At 35.7% G+C, this 20,194-nt stretch overlaps 1 protein-coding gene across 11 annotated transcripts in view; it reads left to right on the top strand.

Moving 5' to 3' along the window:
* The window catches only part of LOC136028917 (uncharacterized), a 166,321-nt gene that overhangs the window by 33,360 nt on the left and 112,767 nt on the right, over positions 1 to 20,194 (top strand). For 3 of the 11 annotated variants that reach the window (XM_065706885.1, XM_065706890.1, XM_065706884.1), the window contains one exon: positions 4,163 to 9,692. The exons of 4 other annotated variants lie outside the window; for them this stretch is intronic. In XM_065706885.1, the coding sequence (XP_065562957.1) occupies positions 4,163 to 4,329 (167 nt within the window). In that variant the 3' untranslated portion in view covers positions 4,330 to 9,692. Of the gene's footprint in view, positions 1 to 4,162; positions 9,693 to 20,194 lie in introns of those variants that run through there. 4 more of the 11 variants (XR_010617920.1, XR_010617918.1, XR_010617919.1 and 1 more) reach the window with 2 other exon arrangements.

Here is a 20,194-nt window from a genome sequence, read left to right as displayed (position 1 = left end):
ACGGACGTTTTTAGGGGGACTTCCTGGTTCGGGAGGGAGAGTTCAGGTGGGCGGGGGGGGGTTACTTAGGATTATCTTTCCGTGGAAAAGCGTCTCATGGGGGAAAAGACTTTCAATGAAGGGGGTGTAGAATAAACAATAAAAAAATAAATATGACAAGTTTTTTTCCTATTGAAAGTGAACAGCAGCATTAAAACTTAAAACGAGCAGAAATTATTGCATATATGAGGGGTTTACCTCCTCGTAATACCTCGGCCTTTATGCTAAAATATTTTTAGTAATTTCAACTATTTATTCTACAGCCTTTGTGATTCAAGGGCCATTCTTAAGGAATTGGGACATAATTTAAGCTTTAGTGTAAAGAGCGAGGTATCGACGAGGGGTGAACTCCCTCATATACGCAATAAAAACATACGAATATAGAAGTTAGTTATGTAAGTTAATTCGCAAATTACATATATTTTTTGCTAATGAAAATGTTCGTAAAAAATTAAAAGTTCTAGTTGCCTTTTTAAGTAATCAAAAAATTGGAGGGCAACTAGGCTTCCTCCCTCTCTCCTTTTTTCTCAAAACCTTCCGATTAAAACTATGAAAAAGCCATTTAGCTAAAAAAAAATTAATATGCAAATTTTGTTTTAATTATTTATGTACGGAGAGCCAGATCAAAACATGCTTTAATTGAAAAAACGTCCAGAAATTAAATAAAAAAACAAGTTCTTTTAAATGAAAGTAAGGAGCATCATTAAAACTTATAACCAACAGAAATTACTCCGTATATGAAAGAGGCATTTCCTCCTCAACGCCCCACTCTTTACGCTAAAGTTTTTTACTGTTTTAAGAAGTAGAGTTAAGAGAAAGAGTCAAACTTCAGCGTAAAGAGCGAGGCGTTGAGGAGGAAAAGCCCCTTTCATATACAGTGTAATTTCTGTTCGCTTTATGTTTTAATGTCGCTCCTTACTTTCATTTTAAAAAACTCGTTTTATTTATATTTAATACCCATAAGAAGCAAATACATGTCCTATAAAACAAAAATAACCAAACAAAATGCAATTTTTTGTTGTCTGATAAATGGCCTTTTATAGTCAAGACTGCTAGAAACAATAAATGTCTTCAAAATTTGATCATTTCCCCCCTCGAAATTCAGTGAACATCCCCCTCTTCCTAAATTTTTCTGTTTGAATTTAATTTGCTCGAAATATTCAAGCAATTTTGCTTGGATTCAATTTGCTCGAGATATTCAAGCAATTTCGCTTGAAAAAAATATCATAATTATCGTATTAATTTATGATGATGATTGATTAGGTCAAACGTACATTAAGCTCAGAGGGCCATAGAATTAGCTAGCATGGAAATGTAGAATGTATGGTTTTATGTCCGATTGAATGACAGGATATCGTTTGTCCGTACAGGTTTCTTTCTATCTTCTGCATAGGGTAGTATTTTTCTAAAAAGGGTTGAACACATCATATTTGATCACTTCTTTTACCAAGCAAACAAATGAAAGGATAGCTTAAAAAAATTTATTACCCTATTTTGGGCTTATTTTTAGCCATTTCTAAAAAAGGTATGAAAGCTGATGGCCAAGAGATTTCTTAATTGGAGCAAAAACCCGGAGTTACGATCTGCTTCATCCGAAACTTTTCTTTCTCAGTTATTCCTTCAAGTGCCCCTGACATTGCATTTGCTAAGAGTGAAAACTGGATTCTCTCTTTTTTTTGCATCTTTTCTAATTTAATTACTTCCAACTCTCGTGATCCATCCAAGGATCTGACAATGTGCCAAGAAAATATTAGTGTGTACTAATCTCTATTTGGCATTTCCGTTACTGGGAGGAGATTCCCTAATAGCGATTTATTTATGGTACCTTCTATTAATTGATGACGCCTCGCTATTCTTGGATATTAGATAATTACTGGCTTTTGGTTCATGACTTTATACTTATCCACATCAAAGGAGGTAGCAACCCTCCAAGCAATCGTGACTTGCAACTTGCAATACTAACCATACCTGACAGCAGCATACAGTATCGTCAATATGTCTGTACCGAACTAGTCGTAGTTACTAGCTACACATATATGATTTACATGATTTTTAATGTATATTTAATAGATTAATTTATATATATATATATATATATATATATATATATATATATATAATAGATATAGATATAAATATATATAGATATAAATATTTGATTTAATAACTACATTGATTTAATAACTTAGTCGTAGTTACGCCACTGGTGTATTGTGACGCAATATTAAGGAACTAAAAAAAAGGCTTAAAACGTAGTTCATACTAGGCAAAAGGAAGTGCATGAGAAAATAAGGTCATTAGACGTTGACGACTTAAAGAACCAAAAAAATCGCTAGATCGGAAGGAACAACGTTTGTTTAACAAGTGTGCTTTTCAGTCCAAAGAATCGATGGGAGGGAAAAGGGGCTGAATTCGACCTAGATTTATCCCAAGGACCCGCGAAAGAAGCCTTAGGTCTCGTTTCTTTGTGAATCTTAATTCCACACTCGGAGGCTGATGTGAGTCGATGCAATATCGTTTTTAGTCTACCATCGCTTAAAATAGGTCTCAACATAAGTATGTGGGCAAAGTTCGTGACTAATAAATTGTATAATGCTTAGTAGTATTTTTTTTGTAGCATAATTTTAAAAATTGTATAATTTTTAGTAGGAAAAAGTGACACAGTGCGTCGAGATATCCGTGGTGATTTTCAGTTTTCAAGTAAGGGTCTTTGATGCATTGAAAATTTTATGACAGTCTAAAAGATGTTTCCGAATTGAATTTTGCCCCCTTTTGTATTGTATTATTATTCTGTAGCGAAAAATAACTGAATTTGAAATAACTTGTTTTGTCATATTTTTTGCTATTGTAGAATGGCCCCAGAGCTAAAAATTGTAACCTATGAATTACCAAGGAAGTATCCAGGGTGTGATGGGGAATAAGGGGGTTTGATCCCCTTTCTCCGAAATGTGTGTGAGACATGTGAAAACATGACGAAGATGAAATAAATTCTGATGCATTATTTATTTATTTTTTTCCCGCCCCGAAGAAAAACCCTGGATCAGGCCCTATGAACGGCCCTAGAAATTTCTGGTTGGTGGTGGGACCATTGATTGATTGTGATAAAATTACGTAAAAAAGCCAAAAAAAGACAAAAAACGCATGGATGGCTCGTAACCAGCCATCAGTCTCATTTAAAATATATATATATATATATATATATATATATATATATATATATATATATATATATATATATATATATATATATATATATATATATATATATATATATATTTTAATTCTTTATATAGAAGGCTGGGAGTTCGGATTGGATTCTTGGATGATGAATGACGGGAAACTCCCTTTAACAGGAAAATTGAAAAATTCTGAACATACAATGTGAATTTTATGCTTTTAACCATTCCCTTCCTAATACATTGAACTGTGTGCACCTATGAGGTAAACACTATCAGGTAAAAAAAAAAAAAAAAAAAAAAAAAAAAAAAAAAAAAAAAAGCTGTTGCTACTTGCTCAAATAATAAAATAGCTACTTCTAAAGGAAAATTTAAAATTATTTAAATAAGCTTACCTCGTCAATCGAGCAGTTGCTTACATGAGATGTCATTTCGAGGAGGAGCGACAATTTCGGCAGGACAAAAGACATGTGAATCACAGGAAATATGTATAAGTATTGCAGATCTCCAAATATCCTAAGATTCAGGAGAGGGGCTAAGGTCTAAAGCCTAATACCCCTCCTCCCCCGCCACAAAAGAGCCCGTGGTCCTAACTTGCAGTCAAAGAGAATGCTTTTATGTATTTTGCTCGTTTGCAGACACCGCATTTCAAGAAGCGTAACTGTTTACCTCTTTAAAATTGGGTCGATTATTTGGGAGTCTGCGATTGATTGACGAATTTCTTAATCAAGACAATCCAATTCTTGCATATGTGAATACAAATGATAACTTACCAGATTTTTTTTTTTTGGGGGAGGGAAGGGTAGCTATTGGGGATATTATTATAAGCCAACTTAATTAAAATTGGAATTGAATTAGCTAGTAAATTTTTTTTGTATGTGTATGTTCTCATTCATTTTTTTTTCAATATGCCTCAGGCATTCTTAATACCTTTTTATTTACTTTAGGCTTTGACACACCGTCTCCTGTTGATTCAATGGGTTCAGATTTAGATCGACTGAGTCTGGATTCTGGCTCCCCAACGCCACCTTCATCCAGCGATTCTAGCGCTATGGATATTTCAAAAGGGCTCCGTTTACCCCTATTTACCCGGCTTAGTGATGGTCCCTACTAAGCTTATTCGGTCATCTTAATTTTTGGGGGGTTTGGTCTTTTTTCAAAACGTGCCTTCATGTAAAAATTGTAGAAAATTTTTACATTCGCAACGTTTGCTGTCTTTTATTCAAATTGTTTATACAACCTGACAACACTGGTTATTTTATGTCAAGTTCATCATTTTTAGTTGATGTTTAATTTTAAAGTGACTAATGCCAGCAGTTATGTATCATACTTGTGTTTTTACCACAGTATTTAGGTAGTTTAGGCCTTCGAAAATTGTGGGATTTTGGGCATTTCAATTTTTTAGGCAAATAGGATTCAATTAGTTCTTTTGTAGTAAATACTTTCGGAAAGAGCACTATATTCTAGTTGTGAAAACAATACACATTGATTTATATATCATTGAACCTTAAAGTCTAGAATAGCATTGTACTTTAAGTTGAGCTGGAGGACACCAACCACACATAATTCTACTTTGTATATTTCTTAGAACTAGAAATCTTATAAAGTACAATTTCAACCACTTTGGAAATTTTCTTGTCGAGCCATCTTTAAAATATTAGACCAAATAATTTTTACTTTCTAGATTCGGTGGTTGGGCCCTCTTTTCTAATGCTCGGCCGCTTCGAGTACCGTTGAATTCGTTAAAAATGGCTGGTTTTGTACTAGCTGGAACCGACGGTTGTTCTTTAGCACTTGCCTCCAAGGGTGTATCGGGTTTTTTTGTTGGGGGGGGGGGGGGGGGTACAAGGAAACTTTAACAAACATATCAAAAATTATTTTACGTTTTTATGAGTCGGACAAAAAATTCGGGGGTGGGGTCAAACTCGGCACTCTCCTCCATGGATACGCTCTTGCTCGTTTCTAGCACTAATTTTCGGTCAGCCATCTTCCAGTACCGTTGAAAAATGACATACTAAGAAACTAATTTATAAAGTAGATATCACTGACTTTTCCCACCTTCTGGATATATTTATTTCATGTAAGCACAAGCTAAATATATCTTGAAACATAAATTAAAGCGTTTCTAAGCATGATTTCTTTTCACACGGCACTTTTTTGTATTCATTCCGTATTTGAGTTTTCGTTCTATTTGGAACATATCATTGATTCTCCCTTTCCCATCTTTTTGCCTTCTTTATTATATCTATTTTGCTAATAAAGGTTCTATGCAGTTTGTACATACATGTATAAATTTAGGAGGGGGACATTTTAAAAATAGGTGAATTAGATAAAACGTATTTGGGACAGAGGCATATTTCTGATTTTTTGAGTCCATGCCTTAAACTTGCTTAATCTTACGAGCCTCAGCCCATTAGTGAATCAAGTGAAAAAACATTTTCAGTTGGAATGCCAGCCAGATAAAATTCCTCTCAGCAGGCAAGGATAGGCAGGACTTCTCAAAACCTATTACAGTGCTTTATTTTCTTTTCACAGAAGAATGTGCATTGACAATAGTACTGACTATCAGTGTGGCAAGGTCAGTCTTTTTTATTCTTCAATTTCTTGATTCATCTGTAAAGTTGATGAATCAATCACCAATAACACTGATCTTTGTTGAAGTGTGTCTCTGCAAAACCTTTAATTGCCAATTTTTTCTTTTTCAAGAAGAAGATAAAAACTTGCATATTTCCGTGGCAACATTTTCATTTGTTATCAATCTAGTCCTTGCCTTGCAAGTTTCAGCTTTAGCATTACTTTTCAAATTAGTGCTGGTTTGCTTGTCTGATAGTTCTGAAGGCTTGTTTAAGATTCCAAATAAGTCCCAGTTAAAACATTGATCTAATTAAATAAGAGTTTCTAATCGGAAAGTGCTAAAACTACCTGATTCTGAGATCCAACTAAAATTATCCAATAAAAACTAATCAAAATTATGGTTGTGACTTTTACTCTTCCAGTGGCTCACTCTTCCATTAATAATAGTTATTAATGAGCTATTTTTTTGCAACAAACTAAATTAGGTTCAATGTGTTGCTCAGTATTATGATAGAACAGTGGTTATGGGTGGGGTGGATTAGATAATAAACTAAAAGTTTCTAATTAAAAATTAATTCTTCTTTTGGATTTGTTTGATTATCCAAGTGCCATATGAGCTCTTAGCTCTTGTTTTAATCCGCATTTCTATTCTCGTTTCTCCAAGGAGACGAGGGGGCAGAACTTTTCAAGCTTTGTTGAATTTCGGAGTTAGTTTACTGTAATACCAAAAACTTGGAAATATTTTCACAAATAATTTTTGTCGAAGTCCGTTTCTTCTTCATTTTAAATTCTAAAAATGCAGCTTTTTTAGATTATCATGTGAAATTTCAAATCTACTTCTTACTTAACCACCAAGTGGGCATGTTGGCTCCTGATAAGTCGCACCCCTACCCCCTCTAAAATGCATCAACATTAATGAGAAATGTTTTTGGTTCAATGCACGGCTTCAAATATTGACTTGTGTCGCTTTGAATCTACCACTCTGTGAATACAAGTTAGTTTCAAGAATTTCGTGTACCCCTCGACGAAAGCATGCCATATATAGGTGGTAAATCGTGCCCCGAATGAGCGACCATACTGACTGCGTTATCAGAGGGGAGAAAATTGACTTGATTGCACCTTGGTTTCTATTCGTTTCTTCCAATTTACATTGTCCTCGTCGTACCTCAAGCTGCCAACTGGATCCCTGCCCCAGACCTAAAAATTGTTATCGTAGGGTCCAAACATAACTCCCAGATAGGTGATGCGGTTTGTTCCTGTTTCCATGTTACTTGGCAGTTGTACTTGTATCTGTTCTACGTTTCTGAGTTGAATTCTATTTGTCAGTTATCCAAGTTTTAGAAAAATACGTTGCTAAAGTAGGTTTGTTTTTACCGAATCTGCGAGACATTTTGAGAAAAGTTATTAAGTTTTGTTCCCAGGCGTGTGTTAGTTATTCTTTATGTCAAGTCAGAGCCAACCTATAAATGGGGAGGAATGTAAGGAAGAATAGGTTAAAATAGAGACGCTAGCTTTGTTTATAGATATATTAACAGTAATTCTATTTTAGATAAATATGGATTCGCAAAAATCATCCGAATTGTACAGCTTTCCCTTGTCCGTTTGTAAGTATGCAAGCTCTGTAAAAAATAAAAAAAAATAATAGAAAGAAAATACTCCTGCTACCTCGTTAAATTAGTACATTTTAAACCTCCAGTAAGAATTTTAATGAGTTACAATCATTAAACTACTTTTACTATGCGTTTTACTGAAGCTTACTTATTGGGTGTCATGGAAACATACCAAGCAAAACTAGGGTAGTTTTATGTCATCAGGTTTTTCAACAGTCCCGACGAAGAGACGATTGAAGTTGCTTAAAAATAACATGAGCATATTTATTGGCATATGTATACCATATGGGAATTTTTCCCGATGGGGGAGGTCAAAGATGAAAAATGAAATTTTTTGCTAACCATTTCTACAGAGAAGTATCCTTTTGGACAGTCTCGGGGATGCCCCCCCCCCTAGAATGCATATTTGGTATTAAAAACACGTGTTATTATTGCTGGAAGTTGGATGCTGTATCTTTACAGTACGGCTTGTCATCTAGCGACTCCTATCACGTTAGTTTTGGTACAAAAAGCAATTCAGCACATGCTCAGTCCCTTTACTCCCCTCAGTATGGTTATATTTATAACTTCTCTGAATCGTCTAGATTTCACTAAGTAGAAATAAGCATGTTGGTCAGCAGGATTCTACGTCCCTATTTAAATTATTCAAGTTAATCTTATTTATTTTCATACATGTTTGTGATCGTTGTGAATGACTCTCACTGCGTATGAACCAACCCTGATAAACCAGACACTCTACAGGGTGGCAACCGTGGTCCGGTTTCATTTGCGTAATCCCAAAGTATCGCTATTTCGGACCAAAAATATCCAAACAATATGACTAGAGCCGTAAAGTTTAAAAACTGCACTATCTATCTGAAATTTGAACCAAAAGTAGCGGGGAATTCTGATTTTACCCGAGAAAGCGTGGTTTTCATTGGCTGTTAGTGATGCTTTGACTGAAAGCATAAAATACCACTTTCTTTTTCAAAGACTTCATCTCAGTGGAAAACGCTCTTAATTAGTCGGAAGTGATGAAATGTATTCATTTTCCTCCAATCAAAGTGCATTTCACGATCCTTCTGGTTCAATTCAATTATTCAATTCAATTATATATATTTAAACAAAAACACATAATTACGTGTGTATAATCTGCCAGAAAAGCACAAAAGTGCTTGACTAGGGCAGAAACTTAACTAAAGAATAATTAAACAATCAACTAACAGAAACAACGAATCAACTGGATTTATCAAAAAAAGAAAAAAAAAGAAAAAAAATAGGGGGATGACGAAGAGAAAGAAAAGAAATGAAAAAGACCGAAGAGGAGGAACGCACGATATTCAAATCTAAACAGTATTTCTGTAACGACCCTTCACTGCTCGCTTGAAGGTAATAAGGTTATTTGAGTTCCGGATTTCCAAGGGGATTGAATTCCTGATAGCTGGTGCAAAAAATCTAATTAAAAAAAAGCTCTTTTTGTTGACGGTGTCTCGTTGACAATGTCACATGAATTTTGCGTTTCATAAGTATGCAAATCTTGATTTAAAGTGAATAAATTTTCAAATGACGATGGAAGGAGGTTGTTAAAATATTTAAAACACAAAGTTGCAATCTGAAAATCCCTTGTCTTTTACACATCAAATATCTTAATAAATTTGAAATGGAGGTTAATGTTATCTGAATGCTGAAGAGGTGATATAATTTCAATGGCCTTATTTTGGATGATTTGGATTCTCTTATAACATGAGATGAAGTTGCTTACCCATAGTTCGAATTTGAAACTTCTGGCACAGTTTTTAAAACCCACTATATGCATTTGCGCATTTACAGTGCGCAAGCCCACTAGTCCGAAATAGTGATACTAGACGGGATTACGTTTCTAGAATGACCATGATACGTATAGACCACGTTCGTCGCCCTGTTTTTTTCTTCTTTTTTTTAACAATGATTAAGACCCGAATGATTTAAAGTGAAAACTATCAGTAGATTAAATTGTCATTTGAAGAGGGATGGTAATCTTTCTCTACGAGGGTAGCAGGTACCAGCGTAAAAATTACAGTCAAAAACTGTATAGGGACACTGGCGAGTGTATTTGCCCAAGTCGAGTAAGTTCAGCATAATCAACCGTGTATGAAACATAAGGATATACGTACATTTTTACGGACGAAAATGTTCTGTTTACTCAGCCATTTCTTGCCTATTATGAGTATTTGAACGCCCCTTCCCACGTTTGTTACCATGTAGTTCTCCGTATCTTTTTGTATTTTTTCCGTAAACAATATTTATTAATGGTTCCTCTGCTGTAATGAGTTGCGGAACTAATGTCTGTGATACTATGTGTCCCCAGAAAGAAACTCTTCAAGACGTTATAATCAACTGGTATAGAAAGTAAATGAAATGTTTAGCTGAAATCTTCTCTTTATTTTTCGAAGAGGTCTTGCATATCATATATTCTTCTTTATTTCTAATGTTTTAAGATTTCCCCAGAGGTTGTGGATTTCTGTTAGGGAAAGCGGCCTTTGTCATCTTTTGCCCCTCCTCGTTAATTTAAGTAGTCATATGGAGTTGAAACAACATTCATTTCCTTAGGTTTTCACTCTCCATTTGTTTAGGTTTTACCTCAAAAGAAAAGAAAGATTCCATGAAAAGTTTGATTGAACTCCTGAAATATAATATAACTGAGAAATTACCTAACTTATTAAGAAATTTAATTAACCTAAGAAATTCAAATTGATTGGGTAGTAGGCAAGGCCGCACCTAGAGGAGATGTGGTTTAATCCCCAAGAATTATTTCTGGCTCGTCAAAACGTAACAAAATGAATAAAAATAAATTTTCGATGTTTTTTTTGTACCCCCCCCCCCCGAACAAAAATCCTGGCTACGGCCTTGGTAGTAGGAAATCCATAGGGATGTAACCATCATTCTGTTTTGGAGAGGTGTATAATTACCAATAAAGCTTTTAAATATCCTGTAAAAAAATAAGACACAAATTGGCTGAAATTCAGGGTTGCCACCCGGTGAAAATAAATCGGTGATATTTGGTTGATTAAGTGATTTTCTTCAATAACTTAGAGATTTATGTAATGATTTAGAGATTATTTAGGCAATATAAAAATCACTAGATACAGTGATTAATCACTAGGGGGTGATAACCCTGGTTAAATAGAGAGGGGGAAGAAGAGAGGGGAAGATTCAACCACGAAAAGTTAAGATATGAAATGAAAGAACGAAGAAAATTCACCCTTAGTTGCTTAAGTTAAAAAAATAAATCTGTTATTAAAAATGAACGTTCAAATAAGATGTCTTTTCGGGGAAGGGGGTTGGGTTAAAGGACTTAAGGTTAAAATATGAAATCAAACAATACAGAAAATTCAGTGCAAGGGAAGCAGAAATAAATTCATTGGTAGGAGTGTTATTTCCTATAACCTGTCAAAGACACTGTAAATATCTGATTGTGTAGAACAGCCACGTCATTGCATTCGTACTTAAAGTTAAATGCGTAGTTTCATTGTGGTATTACGCAAGTTTCGACATACTGGTTGCCACAAATATGATTATATTAACATAATAATTATTCAATCTATGGTAAAATAGTTTTATGACTTTAAAGAAAAGTCTTAATGTTTACGCAACGTTTGCTGTTTTTTTTTAATACCCACAGTTTAAATATAGCGAAAACCTGTTGTACTAATTTAACGTCAATTAGTTGTAGAAATATTGTGGGGATTCCCCCTCCCAAAGGGAGTAAAATCAATATTCATGCCTTGGTGCTAGTGTAAAAGCATTCGTGCAATGTCTTAAAAATCAGAATTCGTAAGGGATCAAATCAGGCACGTAAACAATTTGTCCATGGGGGGGGGGGCTCTGGCTGATATAATTTTGGTAAAAATGCTAAAATAGACGAACTGTGCCGAAACAGTAGACAATATAAGACGTATTTAATCTTGTGTACATCTCCGAGTCTTAGATTCATCCTTGATGTGTACTGTCAATGTAGGGGACTGTGAAAGGGACTTTGAAACCCATTTTAACAAACCAAACAGCCAGAATGTAGACCACTTTCACTTCACCGGGCCCCGGCACTAGGCACGTGACAGTTCTGTATATATTAGATTAACTAATTATCGTGTTCTTCTTCAGTTTTAAGTCATGAGATGTCGAGTCAGCAATTTCAATTGAATTAAGAAATTCTAGCGTAAATTCGACTCCTCCTTCCTGTTAATGCAACAAAGATTCATCCATTTTGTAGAATTTATTTTCTCCTGAAACTCGTTGGGATTCTCACTGTTGCTTATCTTCTTCCGTAGATTTCATTTACGATTTTATGATCATCCCTGTCGCATTTCTTCTAATCGCAGATTTCTTCGTCCATTATTTTTATTTGGGAGTCGTTTTGGTGCTTGTTATCGCACATCTTTTAGTCGCAAATCTTGCTGCGCTTCATCTTCGTGCATCATTACCTCAGACATTTCTCTTTGCCTTCTAACTGCAGATTTCACTGTACAATATTTTCGTTTACAATTCAGTGTGATTTTTGCTGTTTCTTGTTCCATACCTTTTTCTTTAGCTGTTCGGAGTCATTTTTCATCTTCTGGAATTTTGCATGCGTCATAGATGCTAAAAACGATGCGAACCGTCCCGGGGAAAAAGTGACAGAATTTTCGCTCTTTGAATGTATATAACTGTGACTTAACTTGTGTCATAATACTAAGGGGGGATGATGTAATTTATGCTCTTGAAATGTATATGAATGTGACCTCACTCACATTATTTTTTTCGCAAAAATTAAGGCTCTAAACGAATTTTCTCAAGCTTTTCAAAAAAATATTGAGAATCATTTAAAAAAAAATGGTTTTAAATAAATACATACACAGTTGCTCTTTTAGAGAAACTATATTAAATATATATATATATATATATATATATATATATATATATATATATATATATATATATATATATATATATATATATATATATATATATATATATATATATATATATATATATATATATATATATACTAGCTGTTGGGGTGGCGCTTCGTGCCACCCAAACACCTAGTTGAAGGGGGCGCTTCGCACCCCCCCAAGCCCCCCCCCGCACGCGTAAGTCGTTACGCGCCATATTAGTTACGCGCCATTGTAGTTGTGTCCCTGTGTCCCACCCGTGAATATATATATATATATATATATATATATACATATATATATATATATATATATATATATATATATATATATATATATATATTTATATATATATATATATATATATATATATATATATATATATATATATATATATATATATATATATATATATATATATGTTTTTGACTACGTAAAACTTGCAAATATACAACATTCTTCGCTGTCCCATTGTCTGTACATATAAATAGATTGTCAGGTTTACCGACTCTTGAACATGTAACATATAATTGTCCATGGGAAAAACAATCCGTATTTTTACCAACTCAGCTACTTCGGCTTGAATACATTCGTTTTTGAATTGGTATATGATGAAATAATTCAGACGTCATATAATGACGTCACTCGACAGACAACTTATTTTTATATATATAGATAGATATACATATATATATATATATATATATATATATATATATATATATATATATATATATATATATATATATATATATATATATATATATAAGTTGTTTGTGTGTTGACTGACGTCATGTTTGTTGACTGACGTCATTATAAGGATTGAGCATTATGCCGTCATGAAGTTGTTTGTCGACTGACGTCATGTTTGTTATGACGTCAAAGGCTTTGTATATGTCGTCTCCCTTTAGCCCCCCAGATGGTCGAATCTGGGAAAACGACTTTATCAAGTCAAATTGTGCAGCTCCCTGACACGCCTATCAATTTTCATCGTCCTAGCACGTCCAGAAGCACCAAACTCGCCAAATCACTGAACCCCTCCCCCCAACTCCCCCCAAAGAGAGCGAATCCAGTACGATTCTGTCAATCACGTATCAAGGACATTTGTTTATTCTATCCACCAAGCTTCATCCCGATTCCTACACTCCAAGTGTTTTTCCAAGATTTCCCCCTCCAACCCCCCCCCAATGTCAAACGATCTGGTCGGGATTTGAAATAAGAGCTCTGAGACATGAATTCTATCTAAAAATCAAATTTCATTAAGATCCGATCATCTATTCGTAAGATAAAAATACACCAATTTTCACGTTTTCCAAGAATTCCGGTTTCCCCCTACAACTCCCCCCAACGTCCCAGGATCTGGTCGGAATTTAAATAAGAACTTTAAAGCACAAGATCCTTCTAAATATCAAATTTCATTAAGATCTGGTCACCCTTTCGTAAGTTACAAATACCTCAATTTTCAAAATTACCCCCCTCCAATTCCACCAAAGAGAGCAGATCCGATCCGGTTATGTCAGTCACGTATCTTAGACAGGTTTTTATTCATCCCATCCAGTTTCATCCTAAACTCACCACTTTAAGTATTTTCTATGATTTCCGGTCCCCCCTCAATTGCCCCCCTCCCCCCCCAATTACGCTTGATCCGGTTGAGATTTAAAATAGGGGATCTGAGTTACGAGGTCCTTCTAAATATGAAGTTTCATGAAGATCCGATCACTCCTTCATAAGTTAAAAATACGTCATTTTTTCTTATTTTTCAGAATTAACCCCCCCCCCCAATAGATTGGATCCGTGCCAATTATGTAAATCACGTATGTAAGACTTCTGCTTATTTTTCCCACCAAGTTTCGTCCGGATCCCTCCAATCTAAGCGTTTTCCATGATTTTAAGTTCCCCCACCCCAAACTTCCCCCAACGTCACCAGATCCAGTCAGGATTTAAAACAAGAGCTTTGAGACACAATATCCTTCTAAATATCAAGTTTCATCGAGATCCGATAACCCGTTCGTAAGTTAAAAATACCTCATTTTTTCTAATTTTTCAGAATTAACCCCTCCCCCAACTACCCCAAAGAGAGCGGATCTGTTCCGGTTATGTCATTCATATATCTAGGACTCGTGATAATTTTTTCCACCAAGTTTCATCCCGATCCCTCCATTCTAAGTGTTTTTCAAGTTTTAGGTTTCCCCCTCCCAACTGCCCCCCCCCAATGTCACCAGATCTGGTCGGGCTTAAAATAAGAGCTCTGAGCCATGATATCCTTCTAAATATCAAATTTCATTGAGATCCGATCACCAGTTCGTAAGTTAAAAATACCTCATTTTTTCTAATTTTTCAGAAATAACCCCCCTCCCCCAACTATCCCAAAGAGAGCGGATCCGTTCCGTTTATGTCAATCATGTATCTGGCACTTGTGTTTATTTTTCCCACCAAGTTTCATCCCGATCCCTCCACTCTAAGTGTTTTCCAAGTTTTTGGTTTCCCCCTACCAACTCCCCCCCAATGTCACCAGATCCGGTCGGGATTTAAAATAAGAGCTCTAAGACACGATATCCTTCTAAACATCAAATTTCATTGAGATCCGATCACCCGTTCGTAAGTTAAAAATACCTCATTTTTTCAAATTTTTCAGAATTACCCCCCCCCCCCAACTACCCCAAAGAGAGCGGATCCGTTCCGATTATGTCAATCATGTATCTGGGACTTGTGCTTATTTTTCCCATCAAGTTTCATCCCGATCCCTTCACTCTAAGTGTTTTCCAAGATTTTAGGTTTCCCCCCTCCAACTCCCCCCAATGTCATCAGATCCGGTTGGGATTTAAAATAGGAGCTCTGAGACACAATATCATTCCAAACATCAAATTTCATTAAGATCCCATCACCCATTCATAAGTTAAAAATACTTCATTTTTTCTATTTTTTCTGAATTAACCGGCCCCCCACTCCCCCCCAGATGGTCAAATTAGGAAAACGACTATTTCTTATTTAAGCTGGTCCCGCCCCTGATATGCCTGCCAAATTTCATCGTCCTAGCTTACCTGGAAGTGCCTAAAGTAGCAAAACCGGGACCGACAGACAGACAGACCGACAGAATTGGCGATTACTATGTGTCACTTGGTTAATACCAAGTGCCATAAAAACAAAAGTTCGGCGATATATATTTCATAGTGACGAAAGACAAGTCAAGGTAAAACAAACCAAATAACTTGAAAGTGATACCGATGATAAAAAAAACGACGTTGAAAGGACTATCGTTTCCCAGTTGCAACATCTTTTCCACATAAATACTAATTTAGTTCTTTTGTTCAAAACAGCAATCGAATTGATGCCCACTGATACGCAACTATCAACGAAGTGGCAATCGTTATGGTCGGTGATTTGTATATGACGTCGGCTATCACTTTAATATTAAATTGATAAATCCAGCCACTAACAAAGAAATGGATAAGAAATGCAGCGTAATGAAATAATATGCCTATAGATTAATGATTCGTCATTTATTACATTTATATATAATCCATCTTGGGATTAGATACAACAGCTTTTACATCCTGGACAATCGCCGGTTCATAGACATGACATTACGGCCCGTGTCTTCCGGCAAAAGTTGCTCTCCTTCATCTCCTATAGAGTTATGGGAGAAATACAAATCGCAAATGGCCGAGAATATACTCCACCGAATACGGCTAGAAAGGTCAGACATGACCTTGGACTTTACAACAGAAATTTATAACTGCACTTTAGTTATGATTGAAGATTTGTGCTTATCTATTGCAAACAAACTTCTCAAGCATTTGGGAATGCCTTCACCTAATCGTGCTGCTTCTATTTCTACATGTGTAGAATGGGATCGTGAACAAAGTTACAACACAAGTGATCTATTGTCGTATGTTACAGACCGGGACACAAGGAACATAAATGACGACCGGGACACTCAAAGAGAAATTACAGACCGGGACACCGGGACACAAATGACAAGCGAGACACAGGGAATATAAATGACGACCGGGACACTCAAAGAGAAATTACAGACTGAGACACCGGGACATAAATGACGACCGGGACACAGGGAATATAAATGATGACCGGGACACAGGGACACAACTACAACGGGGATGCCGGAAGGGCACATGGGGATATATAAATGACGACGGGGACACAGGGAATATTCGATTAGCAATTACCATCAACAAAGCCCAAGGGCAATCATTAGAAAAATGCGATATAGACCTGAATACGGATTGTTTTCCCATGGACAATTATATGTTGCATGTTCAAGAGTCGGTTAACCTGACAATCTATTCATATGCACAGACAATGGGACAGCGAAGAATATTGTATATTAGCAAGTTTTACGTAGTTAAAAACATATATATGTATATATCTATCTATGTTCAAAGGTGGGACACAGGGACACAACTACAATGGCGCGTAACTAATATGGCGTGTCACGACTTACGCGCGGGGGGGTGGGGCTTGGGTGGGTGCGAAGCGCCCCCACCAACTAGGTGTTGGTGTGGCGCGAAGCGCCACAGCAGCAGCTAGTATGTCATAAGAAATGCTTATATGATGTACTAACATATTACATGACGTTATTTGCAAAAACCAAAATTAAAGCTCTTAACGAATTTTCTCAAACATCTGACCTATCTAGGTCATTTTTTTTAAATTGAGAATATCCCGAAATACCAATTTTCCCGAAAACAGTATGGAGCCGTTTCTTCGAAAGCGATAAGAAAGAGACAACGACACCCAGCTTGTCGAAAGAGACAAGAGGGCAACCATTCCCCCTCTCATGCTCTCTTTACCTCAGGGACCCATACAACTCCCCATGGTACTTGGTAAAAATTTCTCTGATATATGAGTCTATCGTTTTCAATTTTTCTAAGGTCTTATACGGTCCACTTTGCCCAACAGAGAATCGTATCATCTTAAATTGCATTAATGGGTTCTATAATATTCAGAGTATTTGATTGTACCTTTTCTTTATTTTGAAAAAAGGTTTAGATGAACTTGATACGAGTCAGTTAAATTAAAGCTTATGAATTTAATACTTGTCTCAGACGTCGTCTATTTCGATTTTTTTTCTACTATATCCATATTTTCCCATTAGTTCCAGGAGTTGAATCGTTCTTTATCATAGTACAAAATCTAGAACAACTTTTATGTTGCGTGCCAAGTTCCATTGTAACCGTTCCTCAAGTTTTTCCTTAGAGCGCCAAGTATATCTCGTAATATTTCAGACTGCTAGGTGACCGGTTCTCCCGCTCGTAGAACAAAATTAGATCTTACAGATATCTCAATTTACCTGAACCATGGCCTCTCTCTACTATTGAAATTTTCCTTTCCGACGGCAATTATGACTATAACCAGCTAAAGAATGTCAATAACGGCAGGGATGAAAAAGAAAAAAAATATACTGTTTTGTTAGCGCCAGAAAAAAAAATAGTTCGCTCCTTTCCTAAAATTATAAGTTCTCTTACCCTTTCAAAGAAAGGAGAGCTGTTCTAAAAGTTTAAATTCGGTCCCCGACCCGTGAGACTAAACATGGTAGCCTATACTTACCGAGCAATGTTTAAAATTTGCCATCTTTTAAGAAAACCAACTAACTGTATGAAATCTGCATAAGGAGATAATCGTTTGCCTTTAGGATAAAAGCACAAAATGGATGTTTTGTGCTGTTTTGTGTCTGAGCATGCAAAAACCAATTGACTGATCTGATCTCTACTCTTCAGAGAAATTGATATCAACCGCTCTAAAGCATTTGTAGCATCATTTCATAGTTTTAAGATTATTGTAGTTATTTCAAATGGGTTACTATAAACAAATGAAACAAAAGTAAAATGATATTTAAGTCCGTAATGCAGAGAACATAATTGGTATCCTTGCCACGCTGCGCTACTCTTTATTTTTACCCCTCAGAGACGCATAATGACATAATACTGTGTAAAGAATTTACTCGCAATTAGGAGATAATACACGCAATAATAGCGTTGAGTACGCATTTCCTTTCTTCTAACAAATTTTATCGAGGGATGGGATATCAATCTTGTGAATAAGTAAATAATTCTGAATCGTCTGAATTGTTGCAAAAAAATAATTTACCATACCTCTATCTTACCTTTGGATGATTCCCTTTTGAGTTCCCTGACGAGTTATTGACTATTCCGTGCTATTGATTATCCTCGTAGCGTTGCTGCTCCACAGGTCAATAACTAAGCCGCATTGCGAGTTCATTAGTTCTGCTTTGGTTCTTATATTCCACTGCCAATGAATTGACTTTAGAAAAACAATATTGAGAAAGGGCTTGTCTTTTATCTTATTGAAAAAGAAGGAAGTCATGTTTTATTGATGGAAAGAAGAAAGCACGCAGGGTGCGTTCCTCGGGGCTCCGCTCATCTTAAATTTTCCTGATTTTCCCTCAACATTATTCAAACTAGTTTATTCCCCCCCCCTAAAAAAATTTTCGTACGTGCCTGGATGAAATATCAATGTTCAGTGGTTTTCTAGAAGTTTTGTTAAGAGACATAAAAACCCAGGAATTGAAAGTAGTGGGCAGTGGCGGATCCAGGGGGGCACGGGGGGTGTTCTTCCTGACGTAGTGGTGGATTGTGGTTGAGACAGCTTACTCTGGCTTGGGATGAAAGTTTTTTTTGTAATTGGTTTTTAATACTTAAGCTTTTAATAAGTTCTTAATTCTTTAGACTCTTTCTTTTTGCAAACAAGTTTGAACAAGGTTTCAGTTACTTTGTGCAGTCTCTGTTAGATTTTACTAATGACGCATATCGCCAAAAAGTATTTAAATAAATTTAGGTTTATCAAGGGAATCTGTCCTTACTTCCACAAAAGCCAACTGGGAGGGGAAAATCTTCATTTCGTAATAACAAAGGAGGGAATTTGAAATCCTACCTTCTTTAGTCTTTCCAAATGATATTTCAGGATTTTGCTGTCACAACAGGGCTGAAAAACAAAATATTTACTTCTATTTACTGTCAAAAACATTTTCAAGTCTTGCTATGGCACTGAGGCGAAGAAATTAATATCAATACTTTTTTGGTTGACTGTTTTTGGTTTTTTGGGTTTGATTTTTTTTTTTGCAAAGTGGTGTGGTTTTTACAACATTGTTATTTTTTAGGGGATTTGTATAATACAAAGTAAATATACGAGAAGTGCAAAAATAGTTAATTTATGTTTGAATTTGGGTGAGCAAACGGTGGCCCCTTCAGGGGCGGATCCAGGATTTTCTCAAGCGGAGGGGTGCATAATAGGTTGCTTTGATAAACTTGTGGACAAAGAAATACCACCAATTTGAAAGGAACCTCAACAACTATGCGTCGTAGGTAGGTAGTGAAAATGGTCATAAATTTAATCTAAAATCTGGCGAGGGTTAAAGTTCTAATAAATTTGTTGAACTTAAAATGGTATAAGAATATTGATAAAAAAAATATTGTGTTACAAAAACTACTCCGTAATGAAAAACTAAAAAGCTGTTCATCATCCATAAAAAAAATTATATTTTCTGCATAATTTTTCGCCTTTGCACTTCTGACCACTATAGCGACTAAGTTAAGCTTTGTAATGTTAAAAAACAAAACAAAAAAATACAAGAGCTAAGAGCTCATATGGAACTTGTGACGAGGTCAAGAAGAGCCAAGACCTCATATGGTATGAGCTCTAGCAAAATTCCAAGAATCAATAGATTGCTTTAAAAAGAAAATCAGAGGCTTAATGCCGGTCGGGATTTAAAATAAGAGCTCTGAGTCACGAGGTCCTTCTAAATATTGAAATTCATTAAGATCCGATCGCCCACTCGTAAGCTAAAAATACCTCAATTTTTGCTAATTTTCCCTCTCCCTTCAGCCCCCCAGATGGTCGAATCGGGGAAAACAACTTTATCAAGTCA

Source organism: Artemia franciscana, chromosome 7 (assembly GCF_032884065.1).
Source record: "Artemia franciscana chromosome 7, ASM3288406v1, whole genome shotgun sequence".
Taxonomy (NCBI): domain Eukaryota; kingdom Metazoa; phylum Arthropoda; class Branchiopoda; order Anostraca; family Artemiidae; genus Artemia; species Artemia franciscana.
The sequence above is the reverse complement of the archived record's forward strand: the minus strand, read 5'-3'. Positions and strand labels throughout refer to the sequence as shown.